The sequence below is a fragment of the Stegostoma tigrinum genome, unplaced genomic scaffold, assembly GCF_030684315.1.
Source record: "Stegostoma tigrinum isolate sSteTig4 unplaced genomic scaffold, sSteTig4.hap1 scaffold_405, whole genome shotgun sequence".
Classification (NCBI taxonomy): Eukaryota; Metazoa; Chordata; class Chondrichthyes; order Orectolobiformes; family Stegostomatidae; genus Stegostoma; species Stegostoma tigrinum.
Genome location: NW_026728333.1, coordinates 19,330 through 37,611, shown reverse-complemented (window position 1 = coordinate 37,611; position 18,282 = coordinate 19,330). Strand labels below are relative to the sequence as shown.

Below are 18,282 nucleotides of genomic sequence, written 5' to 3'. Positions count from 1 at the left end.
GCCCCACCTTCCAGCTGCAATGTTGGAAGATCACCACATTGGGCATTGCTATTAGTGCTCCAGCTCATTCATATTTCTTCACAAAACAGAAACACAACTCATCAACAAGAGTAAGTGGCAGGCAAATGAGATACATCAGACATCTAAAAGCAGTTTGTTGTTCAAAAGTGGAACTAACTTTAATTTGTATGCATACAATAGAATCAGGAAGAATAATACATATATAGCATGCAACTCATTTCACTGAACACATTTGTGCAAATAAATGATATCTCTGCAGTTCAACCAATTCCAACAGCATAACATTAGAGACAGAGCATTTGGAAATGATACACAAATTTCAGATACTAATGATTTAAAGAGGAGTACAGATTAAGATCGGGGAAACTGAACATGGTGTACACACAAAAATCCATTTCGCAATTGGAATGCCTCATTCAGGCAATTACATCTCTCTCCCTCAGTCTCAAATGGTCTTCTTCCCATTCGATTTTCTTCCACTCTCTGGGCCACCCCCAATAAGCAGTTCCCTTCCCTCCCCAGTTTAGCCTCATGCCTTCCTTTACACTGGTATGGAATGGTATCTTTCTAGTACGTTTGATTTTCGATGAACACACCGCACTGGATTGTGACCAGGTCGGCCAGTTGAACCTCACAGAATATGAGTTGCCTGATTGTTCCATATTAACAGCCCAAATCAGGGAGCCCTGGCTGACAGATAAGAAGTGAGGGTCAGAGATGCTGACACCCTGGCAACTATCTCTGAATGAGGCAGTGCTAAAGTTGAAGACAGTTCATTTGTAAATAAAAGTTGATTTGGAGATCGACACTGGCCTCAGTGTATTTAAAATACATCTCCAGCACTGGGTTTGAATATTATTGTTATCCTTTTGTTATCAAACATCTCTGTGGGCAGTGATCAGCAGGGTTATAACATGGAGATGTGGGAACAGGATTGTTTAGATTCCCTACAGTGTGGAAACAGGCCCTTTGGCCCAACAAGTGCACATCAAACCTTGGAGCATCCCACCCAGACCCATGCCCCTGAACACTACGGGCAATTTAGCATGGCCAATCCACCTAGCGTGCACATCTTTGGACTGTGGGAGGAGACCGGAGCACCTGGAGGAAACCCACGCAGACACAGGGACAAGGTGCAAATTCCACACAGACAGTTGCCTGAGGCTGGAATTGAACCTGGGTCCCCAGTGCTGTGAGGCTGCACTGCTAACCGCTGAGCCACCGTGCCCCCCCATATCGTGTTGCTTTTGCACAAACTTTGATCAAGAGGAAAATGCCACTGATAATGGGAAATGCAGATGCTGGAGAATCCAAGATAACCAAGTGTGGAGCTGGATGAACACAGCAGGCCAAGCAGCATTTCGGGCCTAGACCCTTCATCAGAGAGGGGGATGGGAGAGGGAACTGGAATAAATAGGGAGGGGGGGGATGCGGACCGAAGATGGAGAGAAAACAAGATAGGTAGAGAGGAGAGTACAGGTGAGGAGGTAGGGAGGGGATAGTTCAGTCCAGGGAAGACGGACAGGTCAAGGAGGCAGGATGAGGTGGTAGGTCGGAAATGGAGGTGTGGCTTGAGGTGGGAGGAAGGGATGGGTGAGAGGAACAACATGTTAGAGAGGCGGAGACAGGCTGGACTGGTTTTGGGATGCAGTCGGGGGAAGGGAACAGCTGGGCTGGTTTTGTGATGCAGTAGGGGGAGGGGAAGAACTGGGCTGGTTTTGGGATGCAGTTGGGGAAGGGGAGATTTTGAAGCTGGTCAAGTCCACATTGATACCAGAGATAATGGGAACTTCAGATGCTGGAGAATTCCAAGATAATAAAATGGGAGGCTGGATGAACACAGCAGGCCAAGCAGCATCTCAGGAGCACAAAAGCTGACGTTTCGGGCCGAGACCCTTCATCAGAGAGGGGGATGGGGAGAGGGAACTGGAATCCAGTAACTGGAATCTCATAATAAAGGGAGTATGTCTGAAAGTCGTCTCATCCGAAGGAAAACAGACTTGCTCCAGGAAAGCTGCTAAAATATATCAAAAAAAAATATGAAATGATTCTAGAAATTTCTGCAACACAAAGATCAAAGGAAACAATAGTTTGATGAACACACTGTTAAGTGTTGCACTTACACATCACATTTTGGAAAACAAACCACACTGATTTTCTACTTTCTAAAAAAAATTGTTCCAAGTCTTCATTATGCAGCAGAGAACTGAAAAGGTGTAGACTTTTAACCTGCATAGAAAGTATGTGCGGAAGTTAAAACAAACACAAAAAAGCCACTTCTGTCCTAAAAAGACAATATCATTTGACAAAAAGGCAGGGAAGTTGGAGAATGCAGCATCATGCTTCCTGCAGAGATCAAGTTTTGTCTGTGTCGTAAAAAACAAAAGAACTGTGGACACTGTAAATCAGCAAGAAAAGCAGAAGTTGCTGGAAAAGCTCAGCAGGTCTGGCAGCATCAGTGAAGAGTGAGATCTGAGGAAGGGTCACAGGACGCGAAACATTAACTCTGACATTGTCTACGTCATAGTGAGTTATGTCTATTGCTTCAGCAAAATCCAACCAACTCTGAATGAAAATCAATGCTTAAGAAATATCCAAAACATCCGCTGTCCCCGTTGTGGCTTCCTCTACATTGGGGAAACGATGCAGAGGCTTGGGGACCGCTTTTCAGAACACCTACGCTCAGTTTGCAGTAAACAACTGCACTTGCCATCACGAACCATTTCAACTCCCCCTCCCATTCCCGAGAGGACATGTCCAACCTGGGCCTCCTGCAGTGCCATAATAACGCCACCCGAAGGTTGCAGGAACAGCAACTCATATTCTGCTTGGGAACCCTGCAGCCCAATGGTATCAATGTGGATTTCACAAGCTTCCAAATCTCCTGTCCTGCCACTGCATCCCAAAACCAGCCCAGCTCGTCCCCGCCTCCCAAACCTATTCTTCCTCTCACCCATCCCCCCTCCCACCTCATGCCGCACCCCTATTTCCCCTCATCCCGCTCCCTTGACCTGTCCGGCCTCCCCAGACTGACCTATCCCCTCCCTGCCTCCGTACCCATACTCTCCTCTCCACCTATCTTCTCCTCCATCCATCTTCCATCCGCCTCCCCCTCTCTCCGTATTTATTTCAGAACCCGCACCCCCTCCCCATTTTCTGAAGGTGGTTCTCGGCCCGAAACGTCAGCTTTTGTGCTCCTAAGATGCTGATTGGCCTGCTGTCTTCATCCAGCTCCACACGTTGTTATCTCGCATTCTCCAGCATCTGCAGTTCCAATTATCTCTCCAAAACAAAGGCTGCTGTCTTTCAAAACCCAATCTCAGATTTTGCAGATAGTCCTTACCCTGAAAAAATACCAAATACGTATAAAGAGGAAAACTGGAGGTGAAACTATTCAAAAAATTTTCATTGGCACAACAAATGTTCCAACTGTAAAAGCAGGTTAAGCACCTGTATATAAGGAAACTGTACTCAAACTTTAAACAGACACTTACAGCCAACAAATGTGAGAAATATCCATTTCTTGCTGGATTACCAATTTTGCTGTTGGAAAAATAGGCCTAGGCTTAGCAATGTACATTCAAACAAGATAGCACCCTCTCAGAACTCAACACTCACAGTCGTAGAGTTCTGTTTTCACAGGTTGGAGTATAATAGCATCAAGCACAATACACCAAATCTTCTTTGGTACCTTTTCCTTCCATAAAACTGCTTTTTGTAGATGCGCACAGAATTCATTTTATACACGTTGAACAGTTGCTAAGTTCAAGACGCCAGTTCCAGCACTTTGACTTGCATCTGCTTCATCATCCAAACAGAACAAAATAAAGACCCACTCCTTGTAAGTCACGTTTTCCATTTTTAGTGACAAGGTGAAGTGCGAGAACTGCTCACTTGATGTTAAAATCTCTTAAGTATGTGCCTATATATTTCAATTCTGTGAAATATGTGGAATGAGTTCGAGAGAAGGATTAATTTTGTTGCGGTGGGAGAGAGCTGGGACAGTTAAAATAGGTTGAATGGCCTCCTCCCATGCTAAAAATGTCCATAACTGTTCTTGGCCCTGCTAAATTGAAGTGGCCATCCTTTCATTGTGACTGTGAGACGCAGCATGTTACGATAGATGGCACCATGAAGAAATCCTTTGTTATTAATGAATTTTTCAGCACTCGGCATTCTTCCGAAGTCAAATGTTCGACATATACCTGTTGCGCTGACTTGGTTCCAAACAGTTATGATGTGGAGGTGCTGGTGTTGGACTAGGATGGACCAAGTCAGAGCTCACATGACATCAGGTTATAATCTGACAGGTTTATTTGAAATCATACAAGCTTTCGGAGTGCAGTCCCTTCATCAGGTGCGGTCAGGGAGGAAAACACACAGACACACAATTGATAAGCAGACAGATCAAAACATCATGCAACTGGTGTGAGTGGAGTGTCAGATAATAAGTCTTCATCCAGGATGTTTGTTTGTTTGCAGATATTTTGTTGAAGAAACACACAACTTGTAGTTACAGTCAGTGTGGTATCTTATAAATTCTTGCTTTTGAAATAAAGGTTAAAACTCTAAGACAGATTCTGAACACAAGCCTCTAAACTACAAGTCAGAGTCTGACCTGAGATGTCACCTTTTGTACATTCCTGTTGCGCTGCCTGATTATCATGACAACACAGCACTGACATTGACTTTATAAACGCTTTACTTGCCTCTGACACGCTTGGTCACCTGTATAGAGTTATTATCTGACACTCCACTCACGCCAATTCTATGATCTTTTGATCTCTCTGCTGATAAGCTGTGTCTCTCTGTGGTCACCTCACTAACTGCACCTGATGAAGGGGCTGCACTCCAAACGCTTGTGTGATTTCAAATGAACCTGTTGGACGACAAGCTGGTGTCATGTGACTTCTGACTTCAAACAGTTCTAGAATGTGTTTTCAATCCTATCGTGACTTGACAAAAGGTCAACTTCTTAAAATTTATAAAATGAGCATGTCAAGTGAAGTATGTCTAACCTTGAGCGCTTAAAAAAGGAAATATTACAACCATAGTCTAGTCAGACAGTAAAGACAGAAGGAATGATTTCATCGACTGTGTCTGACACCACACAATTCATCCCCCTGATGGAAGAAAGGTTGGCTGCGTTCTCTTTCTTCAGGAACATCCAGCTAGTACCACCTTACTACTGCTTGTTTTATTCATCTGGTGTTCCATCTAATTCCTTGCAGTCTTGGTCAAACCTTCATGTAATTTATTTAAATTTTCAATAAAATAAATTTAACTTTATATTCCACAATTTTAACATCTCCTTTTAAGGTTTGAACGGTTCACTTCGTACACTGCACATGTTGTGTCAATAATTGGAGAACATGGTGGAAAAATCAAGATATATTGACAAGTAAACAAATGGCTAACTTCTGTTTCCTCGTCAGTAATGCCTTTTGAACAGAACATAAAGTTGCGCAACTATGTAGAGATAACAATTTAAAACTGGGAAGACCACTTTGTGGTCCCCACACCAATCTCTATTCACGACCTACTGATTGCATTACTCCGCCTTGGCAACAATGTAATATTACACTTGTCTCAGCACAACCTTGGCATCTTGTTTATCCCATGATGAACGTCCGACCACACATTCATGCAATCCCTAAAGCTGTCTCTTTACATCTTTTCAATCCTGCCTACCTGTCTTTTGTCTCGGCTCATTCGCAGTGAAGCCTTCACCTGGAACTACTTCACTTCTGGACCTGACAATTCCAATGCATTCCCTGATGGAGACCCACATTTGTCCATTGAACACTTGAGGTCGTCTAAAACTCCACTGCCTGAGTCTCAACTTGAACCAATTCCTATTCTCTGTACTTTCTACCTGACTGATACTATTAACAGTAATTTTATTAAATTCTCATTTTTGTTTACAAATCGTTACTTGGCTATGCCTATCGCTATTTTGGTAATCTCCACCAGTCCAACCATACTTCAGGATATCTGCACTCGTCTAATTATGTCCTCTTGCCCACTCTTGATTTTAAACGGCCCACTCCTAGTTGCCAAACATTTAATTGTGTCGGCTTCAAACCCAAGAAGAGACTTCCTGCACCTTCAGCGAGCAAACTCACATCCAGAACCTCAACCCAAGCAACAAATCCTCTTAAAACTCGCTAACTTCCTACACCTCTTAGCCTCTGTACATTTCCTCTTTTAAGGCACTTTTTCAAACAATCCTCTTTCATCAAGCTCTTGATCATCAGAACTAACAACTTAATAAGGCTCAGTTGTATTCTGGGATCGTTATAACTCCAATCAGACGCCTTCAAAGTTTCCCTCCATTAAAGAGATTTTATAAGTGGTTGAAGTCATTGCCAAGCAGAGGGGGACGAATTGGGGAGTTATTTCAAAGAGCTACGATATGCCAAACGACCTCCTTCCACACTGGCCAACTCTGATTGTACAAAAACAAAAATGATTTTCCGACTTGGGAAGATCCCTCAAAAATGTCACAAGTAACCAGCTTTTGGGCAGAGTCGAGCTGCTGAGATGATAGACCAGGATTTAGGGGTACCAGGAGTGATAATATGCTGAACACAATCAAATTTTGAGGTTGTAGAATGATGTGGTCTTCGGCATTTTTGACACTTGGACCATTTTCCTTCCTTTCCACAGAACAAGTCAAATAGCGGCAGCACAATGTTGCATGGCCGCTCAAGCTTGCTCCACCGTCGATGATGATTGTGGCTGGTCTTCCACATCAATTCAACTTTTGCTCATATCTCATCCTCTTTTCAAAACATCGATCTATTCACGTGTAGTATCCTCTTGCTAACTTAATGAGAATTCATTCCAATCAATGAACTCCTAACGCTGACCCACCCCACGTCAAAAAATTCGGCTGAGATCAGGAACTGATCTCGCCTGTATGGCTGAGCTGGCTTTTAAAAAGTTTGCCGGTGAGAGAGTCCCAGTGAGAAACATTCATTAAAAAAAAATAATTGCATGGATTGCTCTCCAATCCTAAACTCTATTCAAATTCAGTTGGTTTGTGATGCAGACTGATGCCCTGCAGAGAGGGCTCAATTGCCACACCAGTGAGCTGACCACAAAGGGTCTTCGCCTCAACCCCTCTACTTGCCTGAGGCATGGTGATCTTCAGGTTAAATCATAACCAGTTGTCTCTCTCTAAGGAGTCGCCAAATGGCGTGCTGAGACTTTACCTTTAACCCTGATAACATGGCAACAAGCAGATAACTCAGCTGATGTCACTGACTAACAGAATCCTCAACTATACTAATATTAACGATGTGATATCATCAGAAGGCATGCTCAACTAAGTTTTAATTTGCAAATTAAGTTAACAACCATTCAATCAATATGACTGAAGTACTCATATTACTGATCGTCTCGATACAACATTGTGGTTACATCTGTTCATAACTGAAGTGTAATGTAATTGCACTTACTGTGGTTTTATCAATGTGATCCTGCAATGAGTCAATAAGCAGGTCACTCACAGGTTGCCAATCAGTGTGGACCCCCTCAGCTGTTATCACGTGAGCCTCAAGATCATCCAGAGCTTTCAGCAGTTCTTGAAGTTTCTCCAACGCCTTTTCCACCTGTTTCTGCCAGTTGCTCGCATGGATTTTCAGTTGTTCCCAATTTTCCTTCACTTCTATTGACTGTTTGCGGACAGCTTTGGCAATTCTCTGGGCTCTCTCTTCCGGGGCAGGTTCTGGAAATATGGAATGCAAATAATTTATCAACTATTCATGATTTTGATCGATAGATTTTCTTTCTAATCCCCTTTCCTTTAAAAGGTTTCTATGGACTTTCTCCTGAAATTGGGATATATAGTATAAGACGAAAGATTTTGGTACAGGCACATCAATGATAAATTCTGTAATTAGCTGGCAGGTCGCGGAGCCATTAACAGAGAATCACAGACAACCAATACAAAGCCAAATAAAATTCTGCAGATATTTGAAATTTGTCACTACCAAGGAAACTTTAAAGAAGGAAAAGGATTAGTGACTAATTGGGTACAATTCTCAACAAAAGATTTGAAAAATCCTTTCAGGATATCTTTCACAGCTATGAGACAAACATCCAACACAAACCAACTTTCATCTTTCAGGACTGGCAAGTTAGAATGATAAACCCAAAGTCTAGCCTGCATAGTTCGCTCTAGAACTCACTTAATGAGGTTGTTAAGAGATGTAGAGATAACAAAGTGTGCAGCTGGATGAACACAGCAGGCCAAGCAGCATCTGAGGAGCACAAAAGCTGACATGTTGGGCTGAGACCTTTCATCAGAAAAGGGGGAGGGGGAGAGAGTTCTGAAATAAATAGCGAGAGAGGGGGAGGCGGATCAAAGATGGTTAGAGGAGAAGATAGGTGGAGAGGAAACAGACAAGTTAAAGAGGTGGGGATAGAGCCAGCAGAGGTGAGTGTAGGTGGGGAGGTAGGGAGGGGATAGGTCAGTCCGGGGAGGACGAACAGGTCTCCGGGGCGGGAAGAGGTGAGGAGGTAGGAAATGGGGGTGGGGTTTGAGGTGGCAGGATGGGATAGGTGGGCTGGTTTTGGGATGCGGGAGGGGGAGGGGTGATTTTGAAGCTTGTGAAGTCCACATTGATACCATGGAGTGCAGGGTTCCCAAGCGCAATATGAGGTGCTGCTCCTGCAACCTTCAGGTGGCATCGTTGTGGCACTGCAGGAGGCCCAGGATGGACATGTTACCTGAGGATTGGTAGGGAGAGTCGAAACAGTTCGCAACTGGGAGGTGCAGTTCTTTCGTGCAAACTGAGCACAGGTGAAGCGGTCCCCAAACCTCTGTTTGGTTTCCCCGATGTCGAGGGGGCCACAATGGCAACAGTGGATACAGTCTACCACATTAGCAGATGTGCAGGTAAACATCTGTTTGATGAGGAAATTCTTCCTGGGGGCTGGGATGGGGGTGAGATGGGGGGGGGAGGTATCGGGACCAGTGAATTTTAAACGTTGTGATGACAACATTTATGGATATGCAGGGAAAAGTGCTGGGTGTCGGGAGTGCTAGAGGGGAGTGTGGAGCGGATAAGGGGGTCACCTAAGGGTGGTGGGAAACATGTCTTTGGTGGTGGGGTCAGATTGCGGATGGCAGAAGGGTCGGAGGACGACGCATTGAATCCGGATGTTGGTGGGGTGGTACGTGAGGGCGAGGAGGACACTGTTTTGGTAGTTATTATGGGGTGCGGGTGTGAGGGATGAGTTGTGGGAAACGCGGGTGACACGGTCGAGGGCGTTTTTGACCACTGAGGAGGGGGAAGTTCCGGTCCTTGAACAACCCTCAACAGTTTCTCTTTCAATTCCTCCCACTTCCTACAGACAAAGAGGGTGGCCAGGGTAGCCAAATGGGCCCAAGCTATGCCTGCCTCTTTGCAGGTTACATGGAACGCTCCCTCTTCCGTACCTACATTGGCCCTCAACCCCACCTCTTCCTCCGTTACATTGATGACTGTATCGGCACCGCCTCGTGTTCCCACAACGGGCTCGAACAGTTCATCCACTTCACCAACACCTTCCTCCCGAACTTGAAGTTAACCTGGACAATCTCTGATACCTCTCTCTCCTACCTGGACCACTCTATTTCCAACCACTGAGAAACAAATATCCATTTCAACTCCACCAATTCCCACAGCGACCAAGATTACACCTCCTCCCACCATATTCCTGCAACAATTCATCCCCTATTCCCCATTCCTTTGCCTCTGCATCTGCACTCCCAGGATGAGGTATTCTATTCCAGTATATCTCAGATGTCCTCATTTTTCAAAGACCACAACTTGCCCCGCTCTGTGGTTGATAACGCCCTCGACCGTGTCTCCAGCATTTCCTGCAACAAATCCCTCTCACCCCACCCCGCAACAACAACCAAAACAAAGTCTCCCTCGTCCTAACGTACCACCCCACCAACCTCCGGATACAACGCAGCATCCTTCGAAACTTTCAGATTCTCTGGGAGGCTACGGAGGAGGTGGCGGCGCCTTTGGCCTTGATCTTTGAATCCTCATTGTCTACAGGTTTAGTACCAGAAGGCTGGAAGGTTGCAAATGTTGTGCCCTTGTTCAAAGAGGGCAGTAGAGATGACCCAGGTAATTATAAACCCAGTGAGCCTTCCGTCTGTTGCAGGAAAAGTTTTGGAAAGGATTATAAGAGATAGGATTTATAATCATCGAACAAGCACCAATTTGATGGGAGATAGTCGACATGGATTTGTCAAGGGCAGGTCGTGTCTCACAAGCCTCATTGAGTAATTTTGGAAGGTGACCAAGCACGTGGATGAGGGTCGGGCAGTTGACGTGGTGGACACGGACTTCAGTAAAGCCTTCGATAAGGTTCCACATGGTAGGCTATTGGAGAAAACATGGAGACATGGGATTGAGGGAGATTTAGCAGGTTGGATTAGAAACTGGCTTTGGCTAAGGAGGCAACCAGTGGTGGTTGATACAAAATATTCAGCCTGGAGTCTGGTTACTACTGGTTTGTCTCAAGGATCTGTTTTGGGGCCACTGCTGTTTGTCATTTTTATAAATGACTTGGACGGAGGCATTGGTAGATCGGTTAGAATTGGGCGGAAAGGTGGCAGATGGAGTTCAATGCGGATAAATGTGAGGTGATTCACTTTGGGATGAATAATAGGAAGGCAGAATATTGGGTCAATGGAAAGATTCTTGGTAGTGTTGCTGTGCAGAGGGTGTCCATCGATGTCGATCCCTGAAAATTGCCATCCCGGTTGACAGTGCTGTGAAGAAGGCTTACGGTGTTTTAGGTTTTATTGGCAGTGGGATGGAGATCCGGAGCAACTGTCCAAAAAGCTGGTGCGGTCTCATTCGGAATATTGCGTTCAGTTCTGGTTGCCCCATTACAGGAAGGATGTGGAAGCATTGGAAAAGGTGCAGAGGAGATGTTGCTTGGTCCCGAGCGAAGGTCTTCTGAAGAAAGGCTGAGGGACTTGGGTCTGTACTCATTGGAGAGAAGGTGGTTCAGAGGGGATTTAATAGAGACATACAAGATGATCAGTGGATGAGACAGGGTGGACAGTGTGGGTCTTTTTCCGAGGATGATGACGTCAGCTTGTATGAGGGGGCACAGCTAAACAGTGAGGGATAATAGATTTGAGATAGATATCAGAGGCAGGTTCTTTACTCAGAGAGTGGTAAGGATGTGGAACCCCCTGCCTGCCAATGCAGTTAGCTCAGCCACATTAGGGGCATTTCAACAGTCCTTGGATAAGCATATGGATGATAATGGGATCGTGTAGGGGCATGGGCTTAGATTAGTTCACTGGTCCATCCACATCATCGCAATGAGCAAAAAAGCACACCGTTGTCTCTACTTCCCAGGAGGCTAAGGCAATTCCGTGTGCCCACAAGGGCAACTTTCATTGATGTACCACAGAAAGCATCCTATCTGGATGCATATCACAGCACGGTTCCTCTAGCAAAACAATCCCTAATTATTATGGCTCCTGCCTTTCTTCTTCCAGGCAGAATTGGTTCTGCTTTGTCCTAACTAATTTGGGGGAAAATCCACGCTCAGTCTAAGTTAATTCTTCCAACAATTCAGATACCATGGAATACTGAGCAATGAGTTGGTGTGTGAGAAAAAGAGAGAGAGAGAGAGAGAGAGACACACAAAGCCAGAGTGGTTGGGGGGGTGGGGGAGGGAGACAGAGACAGAGACAGAGAGAGAGAGAGCGCGAGAGAGAGAGAGCGCGAGAGAGAGAGAGCGCGAGAGAGATGGGCGATGAGGGAGAGAGGGAGAGAGAGACAGACACAATAGGTGACAGAATGTGAGTGTGTGAGCGCCTGCATCAGACAGTGAGAGAGATGTTGCTGAGGTGGAGATAGTTGAGAGTGTCGATCACCAACAATCTCTCCTGGTCCACCCAGATCGTCGCAATGGGCAAAAAAGCACACCAAATGTCTCTATTTCCCCAGCAGGCTAAGGTAATTTGGAGTGTCCGCAAGGTCAACTTTCATTCATGTACCAGAGAAAGCATCCTATCTGGATGCATGTCACAGCATGGTTTGGCAACAGCTCTTCCTAAGACCACAAGAAACTGCAGAGTCATGAACACAGCATAGTCCATCATGCAAACCAGCCTTCCATTCGTTGATTCCACCTCTACTTCCCGCTGCCTCGGGAAAGAAACTGACATAATCAAAGGCCCTTCTCACCCCACAATTACACTCTCTTCTCCCTTTTTCTGAAGGGAAGATGTAAAAAAAGTTTGTATACATGCGTGAAAAGATTCAAGAACAGCTTCTTCACCGCTGTTATTGGACACCTGAATAGGACACTGAAAAGCTTAAATCTAATTTTGATCTTGCTCTCTGTACATCTTCTCTGCAGCTGTCACTATGTTCCGTTTCACTAATGCGCCTTGTTTGATATCACCTGTCTATACTGCATGCAGAAGAAAACTTTTCACTGTACCTGGGCACATGTGACTCAAATCAAGATAATAAAATGTGAGGCTGGATGAACACAGCAGGCCAAGCAGCATCTCAGGAGCACAAAAGCTGACGTTTCGGGCCAAGACCCTTCATCAGAGATGCTGCTTGGCCTGCTGTGTTCATCCAGCCTCACATTTTATTATCTTGGATTCTCCAGCATCTGCAGCTCCCATTATCTCTGACTCAAATCAAATTGACTGTGTTCAAGAGAGAGGTGAGCATATGATTGTGCTCAAGAGTGCAAAGACAGTGCATGAAAGTGTGTGTGCGCGCACGACAGAATGTGTGTGCCAGTGACTGTGCTTGAGAGTGTGTGAAAGGGAGTTTGCACAAGAAGGGAGTGTTACAGCATGCGTGAGGGAGTGAGTGTGTCTGTAAGTGTGAATGAGCTTGACAGCAAGTGAATTTGCAAACCTAAGTGTGTGAGGGAGAGATTTGTGGTAGTGTGTGTGTAGTGTGTTTGTGCATGAGGGACAGAATATGCATGTGCAACACAGTGTGACTGTGAGCCTCTGTTGGTGCCTGTGAGTGAAGTGATGGGGGAGAACAGGGAGAGGGGGGAGAACAGGGAGAGGAGAGATAAAGACAGAGAGAGAGAGAGAGAGAGAGACAGACAGAGACAGACAGAGACAGAGAGAGACAGAGAGAGACAGAGAGAGAGACAGAGAGAGAGACAGAGAGAGAGCGAGAGAGCGAGAGCGCATGAGAGAGAGAGCGCGCATGAGAGAGAGATGAGATGAGGAATTAGAAATGATGAGTGGTCAATACCTGGAGGAAAAAAAGAACAGTGTGTTAAGAGAAGCCGCTGGATGTAATATGGAGGCTATTGTTTGATTGGTTGTACTAAATGAAAAGCAAGTGTCACCTCTCAGTGTTAGGGGACAGGAGATGTGCATTAAGAAGGAGATATAGTCAGCCTTGTCAGAGACAGCAGACAAGTTGCAAATGCATAGAAACTGACATTAAAGCTTTCTTGTCAATGTGTAAAGAGGTGAGACAAATATGACGAGTCAATATTGTACCTTTGCGCTCAGGAAAATCATGGAATCATTAATCAGAGAATCCTTACAGTGTGGAAACAGGTCGGTCAGCCCAACATGTCCACACTGCCCCTCACAGCATCCCACCCAGACCCATCCACCTATAACTCACCTAACCTACACGTCACTGAACACCTTGGGAAATTTAGCACGGCCAATCCACAAACCTTGCACATCTTTTGACTGTGGGAGCAAACTCGAGCACCCGGAGAAAACCCATGCAGGCACATGGAGAATGTGCAAACTCCACACAGAAAGTCATCAAAGGGTGGAATTGAGACAGTGGTGTTAACCAGAGCCACTGTGCTCTATATTATGCGAATTCAGCTGCAAGCATTTTTTTTTAAAGAAGGGAAACTTACCATCGTCACAGGATTAGAGTGGTTTCAATTTTCTATCAGCTTTGAGAACCTTATCCATATCTGCCTTCACAAGGGCAAGGTGTTGGTAATGGTGTGAGACCGGTTAGTATGCAGCAGCTCGCCATGCAAAAAATTAACGGCACTTTCATTGCTTTTTTCCTAGGGGCATAACAGAAAGACAAGAACATGAAAAAATCCTGAAATCTTTCTCCAATTTCAATCTCAAAGGGACCATCCGTTCCTCAAAAGTCATAACCAAACTGAACATGGGCCTCCTGCAGTGCCACAAATGATGCCACCCCAAAGTTGCAGGAACAGCAACTCATATTCCGCTTGGGAACCCTGCAGCACAATGGACATGGCTGACAGCTCTGTCAACCACGAATGCAAGGAATGCTCAGTTGAGGAAGAATGCAGACATTTCGGAATCCCTCCAGCAGAAGATGATATCATTAGAACAAATGGATCTGTCTGGACAGTCCTGTTTCTAGATTTTGGGAAGTAAGACTCTATTGTTTGTCATCAAGGATATGGTTGAGTGATCATATTCAGACTGAAGAGACCAAGAATGTGAGGCTGGAGAACGGGTGCAGAACCATGCCTCTCGGAATTCCTGTGCATGTCTATGCTTGGCTTGGGCTACTACGGTTACCTTGTCGCAGTGTCCTCTGAGAGGCGTGATTCTCCACCCATAATGCAACCAACCAACAGATACAATTGGACCCCCACATACAAGCCCATACAGATCAAAACCGGAAATGACAGTACTCATGGTAACAGACTGGACAGTGTCAATTCCAGACAGAGTAGAATAACATCGTTTCATTGGAGGCTGTACTGATGATGTCACCGATCATGGTGACGAAACGTCTGAATGAGAAGAAGCCAGCTCGGCGAGCAAGTCCACAACCTCAATCAGAGAACTGGCTGTTTTGAACTACCTTGTTCAAGAGTTTCAGTTTTGATTTTGAATGTTAAATCTCGCTCCCACATAGGGATGGAGGATTACTGTTAACAGCTGCATTCCAACTAATTCATATCGAATCATTATTGTTTTGACCAGTCTTCGGGTCAGGCTCCCTCGGTGACCGAGTCTCCCAAATTGTTCAGTTCCCTCGTGAAAGACTCCCCTTCTTTACACACCCAACTAGATCCACCTCAGTTGGTATGAATTAAGCTGATGAAAAAGGATCTTTGTCTTGTAGATACCTTCCTATGTTTCAGGAGGAGTCAAGATAACTCAGGGTGACACGGTGACTCAGTACTTAGTACTGCTACCTCACTGCACCAGGGACCTGAGTTCCATTCCAGCCTCGGATGACTGTCTGTGTGGAGTGTGCACATTCTCCCCTTGTCTGTGTGTGTTTCTGCTGGGTGCTCTGGTTTCCTCTCACAGTCCAGAGATGTGCAGGTTAGGTGGATTGGCAATGCTGAATTACCCACAGTGCCCACGGATGTCTAGGTTCGGTACATTCGCCATGGGAAATGCAGGCTGACAGGGATAGAGTAGGGGAATGAGGATGGGTCTAGGTGGGATGCTCTTTGGAGGGTTGCTGTGGGCTTGTTGAGCTGAGTGGCCTGTTTCCACACTGGGGATTCTATAAAACTAGCTTCTCCTGAACTCCTGAGAGAGTGAGTTTATCAATTGCTCAATGCAAGAAGTCATAAGGCACCACAAATATGCACAAGTTAGAAACAAGAAATCAGCTCAAAAACCATAAAAGGTAAGAGGGATACGGATACTTCAGCCTTTGGATTGTTTGTGAAGAATAGAAAGTGGGATGTTGTGGCCACTAAGTTGGGCGATCCCCGTAATGTTGATATGAATTCAGCAGTTAATTTTGAGATTCTTGTTGCAATTCTTTTGACCTTGTTTCCCTTTTGACATTGCCCAGGTTTGCAGAGCTCAGAGCAAGAGATTTTCTTCTCTTCTTACCTGCAGCATCGGGCAATGAAACGGCTGTCCCAGAGCCGTGACCTCCGCAACTCCTGAGACCACACGAGCACATTCGCCCAGGAATACACACGGACTGATACGAAAGAACTATCGGGATAACAATACTCAGCGTGGTACTGGAAAAGACAGCATGTACAAACAGAAAACAGCTGTAAATAGTGTCAAGAGGTGAAATCAAGTGATAAAGCTAAATTCATGGCTCTTTGCTTGCGTGCTCATTGTATTCAGAACAAAATCAACAAATTAATAGCACATTTCTAGGTTGACGGGCATGATTTTATAGCTATTACAAAGACATGGTTACAAGGAGATCAACACTGGAGGTAAGTGCGCAGGGCTATACGACATTCCAAAAAGACAGGCAGGAGGGAAAGTGACTGTAAGCGAAGAAATTAGTCTGAGAGCAAGAAACGATCTTGGATCGGAAGATGTAGAATCCAATTTTATTTATTTGTTAATGGGAGGAGGACATCACTAGCTACGCAGTGTTTATTGTCCATCCCTCATTGCCCAGGGGACAGTTCAAAGTCAATCATATTGCTGTGGGTCTGCAGTCACATATAGACCAGATCATGTAAGGGTGGCAGTTTCCTTCCCTAAAGCACATCAGTGAACCAGGTGAGTTTTTCTGACATTTGGCAATGAATTCATGGTCATCATTATATTCTTAATTCATGATTTTCTTTTGGATTGAATTCAAATTCCACCATCTGCTGTGCTGGAATTTGAACACAGGTCCCCAGAATGTTATCTCAGTCTCTGAATTAACAGTCCAGCAATAATACCACTAGGCCATCTCCTCCCCCATCGTGGAACAAGAAAGCCTGTAGCTGATTCCCACTTGGGAAAAACAGTGAACCAGGAGCTTCTTAAATGGGCGATTGCATCTCCTTACATTTTAAGACAGCCATGGATAATCAGGACCTTGTGGGAAGGGAAAATTACATCAGTGTTAGGTAGGAGCTGAGCAGTATTAATTGGGAGGAGCTTTTATTGAACAAGTCAACATTTGATACGTGGGAGTTATTTAAAGACCTACTCTTCAGTTCAGAACTGGCCTATTCCAGGGAAGGAGGAATGACAAGGATGGCAATCTAAGGACATACGGACATAAGAAATAAAACAGGAGTAGGCCATCTGTCTCTTCCAGCTCGTTCCGCTGATCTTTTTTGCGGACTCAGCTCCACTTACCCTCCCATTCACCAGAACCCTCAATTCCTTTCCTGTTCAAAGATCTATCTGTTTTGGCTTTCAAAACATTCAACAAGGGAACCTCAACTGTTTCAGTGGGCAGAGAATTCCACAGATTCACAACCCTTTGGATGAAGAAGCTCATCCTCAACTCAGTTTTAAATCTGTTCACACTTATTTTGAGGCTGTGCCCCCAAGTTGGAATTTCGCCCATCAGTGGAAACAATTTCCGATCCATTTGTTTCATAATTTTGAAAGTTTCTATTAGATCACCCCTCATTCTTCTAAATTCCAGTGACTGCAATCCTCGTCTACTCAATCTCTCCTCATACAGCAACATTTTTAATTCTGGAATCAACCTCGTGAACCTCCTTTGCACCCCCTCCAGTGCAAGTACATCCTTTCTCAAGTGAGGAGACTAAAACTGTACAAAATACTCCACACCAAGCCTCACCAGCACCCTATACAACTGTAGCATACCCTCCCGATTTTTAAACTGCATCACTCTCGCAATGAAGGACACTATTCCATTTGCTGTCTCAATTACCAGCCGCATCTGCAAACTACCTGATTCAGACACAAGGCTGCCCAGCTCACTCTGCGGAGCAGCATGCTACAATTTTTCACCATTTAATCAAGACTCCATTTTTCAATAATTGCTACCAAAATGGATACCCTCACATCTACCATCATTGGACTCCATCTGCTAGACCCTTGTCCATTCACTTTAACTTTCTTCATCCTTCCACAGATTTTCATTGTCCTCTTCAGACTTTACTCTCTCACTCATTTTAGTGTCATCTGTGAACATAGAAAAATACAGTGCAGAACAGGTCCTTCGGCCCTCCATGTTGCGCCAACCTGTGAACTAATCTAAGCCCGTTCCCTCACACTATCCCATCATCATCTCTATGCTTATCCAAGGACTGTTTAAATGCCCTGAATGTGGCTGAGTTAACTGCATTGGCAGGCAGGGCATTCCACGCCCTTACCACTCTCTGGGTAAAGAGCCTGCCTCTGACATCTGTCTTCAATCCATCACCCCTCAATTTGTAGCTGAGCCCCCTCGTACAAGCCAACATCATCATCCTAGGAAAAAGACTCTCACCGTCCACCCTGACTCATCTTTCTCTGATCGTCTTGTATGTTTCTATTAAAGGCCCTCTTACCCTTCTTCTCTCCAATGAGGACAGACTCGAGTCGCTCAGCCTTCT

General features: G+C 45.1%; 1 protein-coding gene across 5 annotated transcripts in view; it reads right to left on the bottom strand.

The window, feature by feature from the left end:
- Positions 1-18,282, bottom strand: part of LOC132208461 (uncharacterized) — a 57,183-nt gene that overhangs the window by 24,756 nt on the left and 14,145 nt on the right. For 2 of the 5 annotated variants that reach the window (XM_059644009.1, XM_059644007.1), the window contains exons 2-4: positions 15,857-15,993; positions 7,485-7,753; positions 154-3,365 (exon numbers count right to left, since the gene is read on the bottom strand). In XM_059644009.1, the coding sequence (XP_059499992.1) occupies positions 3,219-3,365; positions 7,485-7,753; positions 15,857-15,993 (553 nt within the window). In that variant the 3' untranslated portion in view covers positions 154-3,218. Of the gene's footprint in view, positions 1-153; positions 3,366-7,484; positions 7,754-13,920; positions 14,080-15,856; positions 17,683-18,282 lie in introns of those variants that run through there. The other 3 variants (XR_009444547.1, XR_009444546.1, XM_059644008.1) reach the window with 3 other exon arrangements.